The sequence below is a fragment of the Dermacentor albipictus genome, chromosome 4, assembly GCF_038994185.2.
Source record: "Dermacentor albipictus isolate Rhodes 1998 colony chromosome 4, USDA_Dalb.pri_finalv2, whole genome shotgun sequence".
NCBI lineage: Eukaryota > Metazoa > Arthropoda > Arachnida > Ixodida > Ixodidae > Dermacentor > Dermacentor albipictus.
The window spans coordinates 81,505,768-81,518,628 of NC_091824.1; the positions used below are offsets into that span (position 1 = coordinate 81,505,768).

The window sequence follows — 12,861 nt, forward strand, 5'->3', positions numbered from 1 at the left end:
TCAAGGAAACCAGGTTGTGCTGTGTATATATGTCTCCAAAAGGGAAGAAAGCCGCTATTAACCATTATTTCCCAAAACCCATGGTTAATTTACAGACTAAGTTTTCGGTGGACATCATTCATAACATGGCGCCCGTCATTTCTAAATGTAATCTAGCTACCGCGTCTGGTTATTCAGGGATGCAGGGAAATCTTCGCGTTTCACATAGCCCCTCTAAACTGGCAGCGAAAGCGCTTAGAAATTTTCAGTTATCCGCTAAAGAATGTACACTTTAACCTTTGCCCCCACACACCACCGCTAACATTTCAACCATTCTCACAAATATAATGTCGTTACATGATTTGCTTCTCCCGAGCACCGGCACAACAATGTTCTCATGTGCTTCTGTATAGTCGAAATAACAGCCTCATTGCAAAACCACTGTCGTGTGTGCTCGTCACAAGCTGAGAAGGCGGGTGCTGCAAGAACGTGGCCTCGTTTCTAAGTCATGTCGGCAGCTAAATGTCCCGAAAAAGTAGACGAACAAGCAGTCATGCCGAATGTGTTACTGAATAATGCTGCCAAACTTGAATAGAACTCGAAGAATCGTAGCCAGCGTTTGCGAAAGAGAAGCTGCTCGAATGTGGAGCCTTAGCATCCAGAATTGTATATCTGAATAAAGAAATCGGATATCGGTCTTACCTTCACCTTCAAAATCTAAATGCAATAGCTAACGAAGCTGTCCAGTGGAGGAAGGGAGCATAATTGTGTGCAGAAAGAGCTCCACTGCGAAGTTATTTCAGTAGCCTGACATATTTACAGAACTAGGAAGCAGACACACAACGTCTGTGTCCGTTTTCTTCCGATGAAAGTATGCCCGACTCTATATGTCGAAGACTAGACTTTGCCTTCGAGCTATCCGCGATACCAGCGTATGTGTTCGAGAGGGGATGTTTTCCTAGCGGGTCAGTGTGTCCATGTTTCTCAACTGGAAAGAGTCGTAAAACGCTCTGCACAACGACTCTGCCCTCGCGAGGTCAACTCTATCTCTCTCATCTTCTCGCTGCTAACTTCGAACTTGCTTTTATTTTCGCTTAGGCTCTCTTATTTTCAATTAGTCTATACGATTGTGAAATGAAGGGTTCGATAATGAATGCAGCAAATAAATTTGTCATTGGAATATGTCGCGTCAGTAGACGCACAGAAGCAGGCGTGCAGTTCATGTTCGTCGAGCTCTCTTTGTAACTTGTATTTGATGTGTCTCGCTCGCCGGTGAATTCTTCCCAGGTTATGCAGAATGGGGATATTACGGACTAACCACTGCAACGTCACAGACTTCTGCTTTATACTCCTCTAATTGCAAGCAAGAAGACCTCGCGGGTAACTTGTGGAGCTCACGTGCGCTATGAATTGCTACACTAAGAGACTACCTCTTAGTGTAGCAATTCATAGCGCACGTGAATTATGCAATCATGTTCGTTTCGAAAAGTGGTACTTGTCATTTCGCTCAAAAGCAGACGCTCCGCTTCAGTGTTATGCAGGACGTTTTCGCTTTCGTGCGAAAGAGCTGTTCTGTCAGGGGATAACGGTTCGTTTTGTATATCACCTGACCCTGAGCTAGATACAAACCTACGATAAAACGCGGCTATCGAAATAACAACAGACAACACATGGGCAGTGTGGCCAGTTGGACTTTTTCCCGAATCGGGTTTCTCTCAGAGAGGTTAACAGGGGAAAGCGACAGCCTGCACGCTATAGCGGACGAAGTTAGTCGTAGCCGGTGGCAATCGCGACGACAATGGCATAAGCGTGCCTGCAGCGCACGGAATTAGATTGCCGGTCTCCTCGTCGGCTCCGAGAAATCGACTAGCCTGGGAAGACCCCGCAGGGGCTACATGGTGATACCGCGACCACGCATTCAGTGGCCGTGGTATCGCGCAGTAAAGCTGTCAGCTGGCAACGACTGCTGGCACTGAGCAGGCTGTTTGACGCCTGCAAATGACTTCAGCGAAGAAATGGCCCCTTTATAACGGTTGCCCTAGTGGCTGTGGTGTTCTGATCGCAGGTTTAATGCTCCCGGCCGCAGGGACCACATTCTGAGGAAAGCAGACTGCAAATATGCTTGGTGTACTGTGCACAGGGCGTACGCTAAAGAACTCCACGTTGTTAAAGCTAATCCCGAGTCCTTCCTTAAACGTATATCCTGTGCATTTAAAAAAATAAGAAATTTAATTATGGGCTTTTAGGTGCCGAAACCACGATATCATTATGAGGCACGCCACAGTGGGGGACTCCTGATTAATTTAAGCCATGTGGGGTTCTTTAACGTGCACCCGAATGTAACTACACGTGTGTTGTTGCATTTAGTCCCCATCGAAATGTGGCCGCCGTGACAGGAGTTCTATCACGCGACCTCCTGCTTAGGCAGTGCAACAGAGTTTGTTCATATATGGGACCTAAAGCAATATTATACATCATCTCCTTTCTTATTTATTGCTCAATGCTATCTCGAATAAAGTGATGAGGTTCCGCCCTGCCGACCGGTTGCTGCCACTTCTAACACTTCATCGTCAGGACCTGCTGTCGAGCAAGTTCGAACATCTTTTTTTTTTTTCATTTATTGCCATATCTTGCCAAGCGACAACGAAAGATGACATGACTAAATTTATGCTTGCCAGCGCGATTATATCGCTTATCTCCACAAGATTAGTTAATCGCTCGTCGCGCAAATCACTGTGACAAAGCTTACGCACCGATAAGCGGCTCCAACTACGACTGATAGTGGCGATTGTTTTAGTCGCCTGGGGTCAGCTTTGTAGACGATAGCCCGTGTGATGGATTGGTGCTCATATCTTTTATGTTTGTTTGGCCTCGATATAATAATATCGACCTCGGCGAGAAATGAATGAGTGACTGAGTGGCGAGAATGACTGAATGACTGACTGAAAGGCACCTTTGCAAAGTTTCCCACGTGTTCGACTCGGCTGGGACAAAACGGGTTGCGAGACACCGAATATGGTCTATACCGCACTGCAGGGATCCGCGCTCCCTGCAGACTGGTCCGTGCTAAGTACTCGCTGTGTCGTGTACGTACCGTTAATCTTAGAAGCATATATCCCGACCTCACGTATCATCCAAATAAAGTATTTTATGTCAACATTCGTCATGTTCTGAACTAAAAATAGATGCAGATTTAGGCTTACCCCATGCGGTGGCTCATCCTCCTTATCTTCGTCTTCGTCTCGGGGATCGAGTCAGTGACGCATGATCGCGGAATTCTCACTCTTGCCTCGAACTGCCTCGTTTCACTGCTTACAGCGCTGAGTAACACCACTGGCGTGAACAATTTCACTGTGTCTGTTTTTATTTCGTAGTGGGAATGCCTGCGTCATGTCTTGAGTATTTTTTCCCTAACTGATCTCTCACTTTCGGTCGTTGTAGGGCAGGGATGGTATGAAACATTTTATTTCAGTTGAAGTCTCCGGACCTGGATTGGTCTCCATCCATACATCCAGGAATATAGGCCGGAGTTCATGATACGAGACATAAGTGAAGTTATTGATGCGAAAGCATCAAATGACCCGTTGAGCGAAAAAGCCGGCATTTGTCGTCGCCGCGAAACGGCATTTAAAATCCCATTGGCTTCGACGCCACGCCACGAGCGCGCGTCGATGGGGCAGAGCGGGTGAAAGGGTACACCTGCTGTAGCTATATAGCGCTCCAGATGTTGCGTGAGGGGAGAGAGCATCGCCGCGACGGCATATTTCTGAGTACCTCAATTTAACAGAAAACAACCTAAATAAAGGTGAGGGAAACCCGCACCGCGACGCCATGTCATCCTCGCTCTCGCAAGCTGGTGCGCGGTCTGTATGTCTATCTCTCTCTCTCTCCCTCCCTCGCTAGGTTTATCTGCTACGCGCGCCTGCAGGCCTTGGTGGCCGCTGCTGCTTCCTCGGTCTCTGGTCGCGCAGGATGTTGGAGGCATGTGGCATTGGCACCGCAAGCTGCTGCTGCTTGCTGGCTCGGGCAGAACGTAGCGCTAGGATGCATTATTCGCAGCGCAAAGCTCGAAGGACTGCTCAGCGGCATTCAATTGGACATTATTGCTTTCGCAGTCATAACTAAAATAAGTTCTTAGCCGTTCTCAGATTTTTTTCTTCAGTTGCGATCGGACGCGTCATCGTTCACCGTTCAGTCTTCACTCTGCCGTTGGCATTTGCGTTGTCATCTCGAATTAGTCGTAATACCCCGCCTTCGGACGTTGCCGCTTTCACGCCGTGTCGTAGATTATGCAGTCGATGCCATGCATGCATTCATCCCTCGGTCGTTATGTCTCAGTCATCATGACTTCATAATTGTCAGACCATTGTCGATCACGCCATCGTCCCACCGTCAGCATCATACTGTTGTCGGCGTTCGATAGATACAAGCTAATGTTTACAAGATTATACGGCCGATAAAACTACTATTCTTACTTCATACAGCAATCTACTAATTTGCAATCGCAATCGGTGCTTCGCCTTTCGGGCAGAACTGCGAATTTTTGGCTGGTTGGTTGGACGATCTTTTGTTTTCCCTACGATGCCCGGATCTTCTCGCTCCATTTTGATCTTGAACCCGGACAACGGCTCTGCCTTTTGACTCAATGTCACTTGAACGTCACCGACAACGGGAGCTAAAAGAATTTCATGCTTTAAAATCATTTCACCAAGGCTCAACTACCTTAAAGGGCCCCTCACCAAGCCCAATAGCAAATTTTGGTTCTACGCTGATAGTTTTTACGTGTCCTTTAGGGAGAGTCCTGCTAGAAATATTTCTCAAATCGGTTCATTAATAGCCGAGATAAAAATATTTCAGAACCGCGAACCCATGATTTCAGGAGGCGAGCTCCCCTGCATAGCGGGACACTCTCTCTACTCGACCCGTCTAGCCTCCGCAAGCGAAATTATTTCCCTGCTTTCTCCCATACCGGACCTCGAGGATCGCGCGACGCATACGTCACGGGCGCCGCCTTAATTTTTTCTCTCGTCGGTATTCTTTGTTTTTGCGTTGCTACGCACCAGCTATTGTGATTGTCTGGTTTCGCGCAGCGCTAAATTTTGCGCGCTCTGCACAAGGACGCATGACTAGCGGTATAATGGTATAGTTTCGGTACCTGCGCACGTGATTGCACGGTGTTAGATACAGGACCTTTTCCTGAGCCTCCTTCGAGTTCACCAGACCACATCGAATCCCGCCACAGCTAATTAAGGAGCGCAGAAGCACATCTACCTCGTTCCCGAGGCGCAGCACGTGCAAACGAGTTGGCGTCCCCCACCTCGTGCGCCGCAGGTGGAGCTATTCACTGCTTGACTCTTCCCGAAAGTGTAGCGGTAGCCTGGCACGGTTCCAGGTAACGCAGGTCCCGAGCAAAGCTGCTTTGCAGCACTGAGACGTTACCCCCTTCCGACTATTGTGACGGCGTGTGCAAGCCAGCAAGGCAATGCCGCAGAGAGAAGTAAGCACTCGGACAATTGGGGCCCAAGGAGCGACCCTGTGCGCCGGGTGTGACACATTCGCACGGGCGCCTACCATTGGCCGAAAATGACACCTGAGTGGGCTCGCCGATTGGCCGAACGTGACGTGACTTCGAGACACCGAAGGGCTTAAAAGCCAGAGACCGGGAGCAGCAAGAGAGCATTCCTTCATTCATCTCTTTCGAGCTTTTTGCCACGGGCTGCAGCGTCCGAGTTGCTGCCGGCCCGTAATGACTTCATGAGTGTTAATTTCTTTGTACTCTCAATGTAAATAATGTAAATAAACCTCCAGTTTTCATCCCGACGTCCTCCTCAACCTCGGCCAACTCCCGCACCCAACGGCAAGGTCAAAATATCTGGGGGACAGCAATTGGGATTGTCCTCCAGATCCAACACCGGCAGTGGGAAGAAGCAGACGAAGCGGAAGTACATTTCTCTTGCTTCGATGCGAAGTAAAAGAAGAAACACGCAGACGTTCCGTTTGTGCTTTATTATTTCTTTAAACTTCAAATGTCAATTCAAGCAAAAGATCGCACAAATAAGGGATGTTGCCTTGAGTAATTATCGAAGTCACGTGTCTCCACAAGCGACGTCACACTGTGGACCCAACTACGTAGGCGCAAAGACACGAGTGCGTCATCGTCCGGCTTGGAGCGTGGTCGCCGCGAGGGAAAGGGAAAACGGCATTTGGATTGAAATTTCAGACCTTTTCGCGGCGCGTTGCGATGTAATTCTTTGCAAACACGGTCGTTAGCGCGCATTGTGTGCCCTACGTTTGTCAGCTCAAAGTGGCCAGACCTGGTGAGGGGCCCTTTAAGTGTCTCTGCCGGATTTTTCTATTGCGAAAGGGGGCGAAGTTCAAAACGCTCACGTTGCAGAAACGCAGCTGATCATAATTAACCCTCATTACCCCAGTGAGGCATGCCTCATAATCATATATAGTTCTGACACATAAACCCCAAGAATTGAATATCTATCTCATTGATCATAAATGTTTGGCTAAAGAATATTTGCAGAATAGGAAATATTGCTCATTTTGTCCGTATCTAAGCTCCCTTATATTTCCGTAAATAATTTTATTTTCTTTAAGTAATATGCAAATCCGAGCAACAACATTAGCTTTGCAAGATATGTGTAGAGTTGGAAAATATGTCGAAATTTTGCAGCAAAGCAAAAGCACTCTACCTGGGAGGATGAACTTCAGGTTACCGTTTTCAATGTCATTATTATGCACAATGTTCCTTATAATCATACATGTAAAATGGCTGTTTCACAGCGTATAGTTCTGTATTGTCTTTGTACATAGCCTTGGACATACGACTGCTTTTATTCTGTCTAAATAGGGTAAATAAACTTTTTCTAAACCGGAATCCCTATTCAATCTAACACTTGTGCACGCAGCCAAGGTTATAGGGCTATGGTACGAAGCAGGAAATATTTAAAAAAAAAAGAAGTAAAGATAGGGAACACCACTGCAAAAAGCTGCACAGTTGGTCGAAAATCCTATGTTTCTGCAACTAAGCTTACTAGAAAAAACAGAAATAAATAAAACAAAGCTATGTGCCCCGGCCTTTTATGTTGCAACAGTTGTTGGCATTCCACGACTTATAGCAAATAAACTGACCACACTTATAGGGCTGCACCTTTGGAGTAATAAGCCGGCGCCAGTAACAAAGAGAATTTTAAGACTGACATCTGCAAGAGGTGGACTGGGAATGCCAAATGTCGCTTTAATAGCAAGAACGCTAGCAGCGCAAATTGTTGTCACTCTGGCCAACACGTCCGATATTGGCTGGCTGGCTAGATACTGGCTTAGTACACTGGACCGATTTGTTACAACAGAAATTTGGCGAGACCCAAGGGCCGGAGCGCCGCTTCAGTTTTATAAGGATGCTGTGAATACAAAAAGAGCGATTGAAGAGTTATGCCCGGGTACATCGCTTACCGAAATCAAACCATCTAAGGCAAACGGTGCAATGGCAATTAAATAATTAGAAGCTGGCGAAATGATTACAAGCTCAGTGAACAACTGGAAACTCTGGTCATAGAAGCAGTTACCAAGTGAAATCAAAGAATTTGAATTAAAGAGGCAATGGTGGGTGCTCCCGACACGTGCAAGACTGGCACGTTTCGGTGTAACAACTACGGGTCGATGCCCCAACTGTCAAGCGCCTGAGACACAAACTCATGTATTTAAAGAATGCATGTTATTCAAAGCAATGTGGAAAGTAGCCTCCTCACAATTTAAAACCAAGTTATTAAATACTGAAAAAAGAAAATCGTCGTTTGAAGAATTATTGCCACTAACCACTATGTTTGCGCTTTGGAAAAGGCGAGGTACAGCAGAGAGCCGTCTACCCAGTGTTAAGCAAAACTAGAACATTGACAAGAACCATACTAATTAAAGAACTCGTGTCAAATGAACTCGATAAATTTCTTAGAAAATGGGACACACGGTTTAGGATCATAAAGGACAACAAAGTTGAAATCTCTATAATCCAATGTTAAATATTAGACTCCCCCATAGCGGAAACTTCAGAAGCTATTAATCGAAGGCATATCATCTCACAAGTTTCAATACTAATACACATAAGAAGTATAAAGTATTGTAACGAAGTTTGGATGTACATAGGCATTGAATAAGGGTACGAGTTCGAAAGATATTTTATAGTGTGTATAGGTGTCTATATAGACAAAAAGAATGTATAGGGTCTATAGGAGTGTAGTGTGTATAGTGTAATTACGCATACCGAGAGTTCAAACGGATAATGAAATTACGTTTGAACTGTACTTTCTAGTAATGTATATTTGTATAATATAACGGCATATATAATGGCAAGACGTGTTACACGTCTTGCCAGCAATGCAGTATTGAGGTCGAGGTGGTCACCGCCGGTACGTGTTCAAGCGAGCTTATACACTGTTCGCAAAACGTCCACCGCGTGACCGACTATAAGAGCTTGTCCTTAAATACAGAATATAAGGAAGAGGTCGGCGGTAGTCGGGATGATGAAAAAAGGGAGAGCATAATAGAAGCAAAAGCAAAGGCTGAGGCACGACGGCGAAATATATCGTTGCAGTGTAGATCTGCTCCCTTCCTCGCGATCATTCTCGGGTGGAGGAATTATCTCTTAGGAGAATACGGGTTGGGCAGCTTCCTACACCTTTATTTAAATGGGTCTGAGGTCTAGCACCTGAGGACCTCCTGAGCCGCTCAAAGTGGGCTCCTCCAGCTTCTACAGCGTATATTCACTCCCCGTTATGTTTTTTCTCAGTAATAAGGACAAGAGCTGTGAAGCCACGAACGGATCAGACAATAATAGACGTTGGGTTATGGATAATACGTTTGGTAAGCCACTACTGCAAGTAATGCCACGAGGAAAGCGTTCGTGATTGTATTTAAATACACATATCTATGGCGCAAGACAAGCTACACGACAAAAAGAAAGTAAGGGAGATGATGCTGACCAGCGCCAATCACGGTGCTGACGTAATAAGCACCTCATACTACTTCTACTGCTGAATCATAACGCAATCAGTTGGTAAATTTCGAGTCATTAATTGCGGCGCTATAGGTAATGTCGTCCAGCGGTGTTCTGGCGCGTTTTGCGTGAATATGTATAGAAATGTAGGAGCAACCGCACAGTAAAACCTACACACGTTGGCAATGATCACAGCCATGTCAGAAATCGTCGCTCAGCGCCAATCAACTATTACCAGTGGGTGTGGGGCCGATGTATCGCAGCAAATATGTTCGCGTTAGTGGTAACTCTATTCCTGCCCCGTTCTAGACTGCGCATATTTTTTTAAATTTATTTATGCCACAATTATGATGCCCTAATAGTTCAAAGTATCGTCGAACGAGAAGTTTCGTATGCCATTTCCAATTTTAAAGATTTGGGCTCTGAAGCTTATCTATTCGGTGCGAGGTAGAACGCACAACTGGCGCATCTACGACAAATAATTGCACCTGAAGTCATCCCCCCCTGCAACAGGCTTTCCCAAGTCGCTACCGTGTCAGAAACTCTGGCGTTTGCCTCATTGTTTCTGTTCACTCTAGAGAGAGGGAAATTCCAAATTGTCCTCCACAGCGCCTTTATACTTATCAACTTATGTTTCGTGAGCCACGAATCGAAGCCATTACCATTCCATTTCTTCGTCCGTTACATCCTCCATCAATTTCTAGAAAGGGTACCAGACAACCTGCGTGTAATGATCCCGGAATCATTCCGCTTACAAGTGCGGAAAACTTCGCGAGCACGACCCAGTTATGACGCACGAAAGTGACAACGTCAAAGAAGCCTCCGCGCCGGTGAGGATATGTATACTAGCGTCTGAGCCGATGTGACAGAGGGGCGCCCACGGTCGAATCGAATCACGCAGTACCGACGATAAAACTGTATTGCGCGGTCCAAGCTTGCGTGAGCGCGCACGGGCGGCTTAGAATTGTTGTGGCCGGCTTTTTCCGAGTGGAAATCGTGCGCGCGACTAAAAACGGTTTTCCGAAGCGTGGCGTATACACGTCTCGCCGCGATGCCGGCAGAGTTCGTGTGATAGTGCGCTATCGTGTTGTTGTTGTGCTGTCCGTTCTTCGGTTACGTATGGCTGCCCCTATACCCTTCCCAATCGACGCACAGAGAGAGAGAGAGAGAGAGGAAAAAGGCTTGGCTGCAGCGTGACGCTTGCGGCCAACTGCGGCAGTGCGACGCCTCGATCCGCGGCCTTGCCTTTGTTTACTGTTGGCAAACCGTGGAGGTCTCGGTGTCGAAACCGGAGCCACTGGCTGGGCCCCTCCGGAGAGATCCACTCTTCCCGTACATATTCACGAGATGGCGCATGAAGGTCGCACTTGGAACGCGAGAGTTCCCTGTTCTGTTTGTTTCTATTAATGTCTGTAAACGCTTGACTGCGTGAACAGTGGAAGGTGTTCCGAAGTGGATGAAGCAACACGCTTAGAAATTCAAAGTGACCGCGAAATAAAGTCGGACGTTTACGGAGGCCGCATGAACACCCGTGAGTGATTTGAACAAGGTACGCCGAAAAGTTTATTGCAAGAAGCCATTCGGTGCCGCATATATGCCGAGCATAAAATTGTTGCCTGAAACACTGTTCGCCCAATTGATTCCAAATCACGATGCATATTAGTAAAATAAATTGTTGGGTGAGTTTGTGTGAGAACTCCTTTACAAAGCTTTGCGGTCTCTGATGTATGAGTTGCTCAGATTAGCATGCATCTGCAAGTATTTATTTTTTCTTTGTTCGCCTATCGTCCCGGGGTTGCCTATCTCTCAATCTGCAGACAAAGCAGAGCAACCGCGGAGGCCTTTCAAGATAAAATATGTTTGCAGTGGCTAGATATTCCGGTCCCAATGACGCAGATCGCACTCCCGTACGCATCTTGGCCCCGGTTGGCGGCCGCCGTGGTCGGCGGCCATACGTTCGCCGCCGATGCATGATGGCTCATGCTCTGGGGTACCCAGTTACGGAGCGTATTCGCCAACGACGTCCTCAACGTCCTCAACATCGTCACTGTTCTGTGGCATCCATTAACAGTAAACATTTCAATGGCACAATTTCAGGCATCATATATCCACGTTGTGATAGGACAAAGTGTTAGCTTAAAAGAAGGAAGCTTGCAGAACTTAATGGTTAAATTATTATATTGCGGTTTTCTATAATGCTCACTAGATGGGCAGATGCAATCTGCAAAATAACCAGAGCGAGCACAGAGGCTGTTCAAGATAGCGTGTTAGCAGTGCCTACCTGTTTCGGCTCCAGTGTTAGTCCCCTAGAAGACAGTAGGACGTCCGCTGAGTTGACGCTATCGCTCGGACACACAAATAACGCATCAAGAAGAAACAACCTTTTCTTATTTATTCTACCATATTCTGCAAACGAGATTTAGAATGAGACAGAGGAAAAGACACGTTCCTTCTTCCATTCTAATCTGAAGGCATATGTTTCTGTTCAAGACATTGAGCGTGCTCATCTCTTAGACAGTCCCGCAGAATAAAGAGCAATCACTCCGTAATTGTGAAGTTTTGCAACCTAAAAGATAGAAGAGGCTGCTGGCGTGCGGTAGAGTGTTTCGCTATCAGATAAGATTTCACTCCTGACGTGCGCCACGCGAGCTCTCAGCTTCCCCTTCATGCCCGTACGTTAAACGTTGCTTATCGCCTGCAATATGACAAATTGCTTATTAACTAGAAAAACTGCGCCTACGATAAATCTCGGAGCAAGATTGTGTAGTCAGCGATAGGGTAGGGCGCGGCCAGTTATTAAAAATTATTTCTTCCACTATTCGAACCAAGAAAACATTACGACCATCCCGTGAAGAAAACATTGTTTTTCTAGTAGTAAACTACCGAGGTATAGAAAAAGACAGTTGATATCACATAACTTGTGCCCTTCGTGAAACCGCACATTTTTATTGGGTCCGAACCACGGATTCATTTTAACGTTTTTTGTGCCGAAGCTTTTCTTTCCGGATATAATGCCTATCGCACTGGCAGAGGTATGCGTGATAGGGTGTTTCCCTTCTAGTATGTTCATCATCGCACTCTTCCCGGCTTCCTGTTTCAATACAACACTACAAGTTTGTTTAGTGTAACATCTATTTAGAATGTGGTCGTCTCTTGACAATTAGTTCTTTCATCACCGAACAAATTGTTCAGTCCCTGAGGTTATCAGTTCCTTACGTAACTTTCTGCCGAATTTGAGCAATCATTTTATATTTGTGCGTGATTTCAACATACTTAGCATTCAGCGTGGGGCAGGAAACCGGTGTCCGCTCATTCTTCTGGTCTGTCAGGCACACGCTCATGAACTCATCTGGGGCAATGATCTTAATCAGTTCGTGGAAATAGCCAGAAGACCAGGTGAATATCGCTAGTTTGTTCTAGACTTACTTTTCTTTAAAAAGTGGCTTCCATTTTGCATAAGCCTGTTGTCTTCTTGGGCATCATCAACCATGAATATGTCGTCGCGCATATATCGTTGTTGAAACCCCTGAAGTCATATAGCCGTCCAGCATGGCGTACTTCTACAACGAAGGTGACAACACATCCGTACCAGATGGACTGTCCTGTTATATCCCTGGTGTTTTCATATCCGCTGAATCATTAAACGGCAACTCGTTAGAACCTGTTTAAGCATAAATTTCTCCAGTTACACGGATGTCCCCAGGAAGATCATGTCAGGAAAAGTAGAATCCTTAGCATGTCATGAATCCTTATCATGTCAGGAAAAGTTAGAATCCTTATCGATAAAAACCAGAGCCCTTAAATGTTTGAAAGACACGTAATGACTACACTGTTCTTGAGGTGGTAAAGAGCCTTAGTAAGATGGTCAGGATCAAAAGTTATGT

General features: G+C 46.1%; 2 protein-coding genes across 4 annotated transcripts in view; one reads left to right on the plus strand and one right to left on the minus strand.

Moving 5' to 3' along the window:
- Positions 1–12,861, minus strand: part of LOC135913351 (CRISP/Allergen/PR-1-like) — a 74,993-nt gene that overhangs the window by 51,532 nt on the left and 10,600 nt on the right. Inside the window, exon 1 of one of the 2 annotated variants that reach the window (XM_065445947.1) lies at positions 3,183–3,226. The exons of the other annotated variant lie outside the window; for it this stretch is intronic. Within the exon in view, the coding sequence (XP_065302019.1) occupies positions 3,183–3,199 (17 nt within the window). The 5' untranslated portion in view covers positions 3,200–3,226. Of the gene's footprint in view, positions 1–3,182; positions 3,227–12,861 lie in introns of those variants that run through there. 2 annotated transcript variants of the gene reach the window in all.
- The window catches only part of mas (trypsin-like serine protease domain-containing protein masquerade), an 89,451-nt gene that overhangs the window by 17,859 nt on the left and 58,731 nt on the right, over positions 1–12,861 (plus strand). The gene's annotated exons all lie outside the window — the stretch shown is intronic.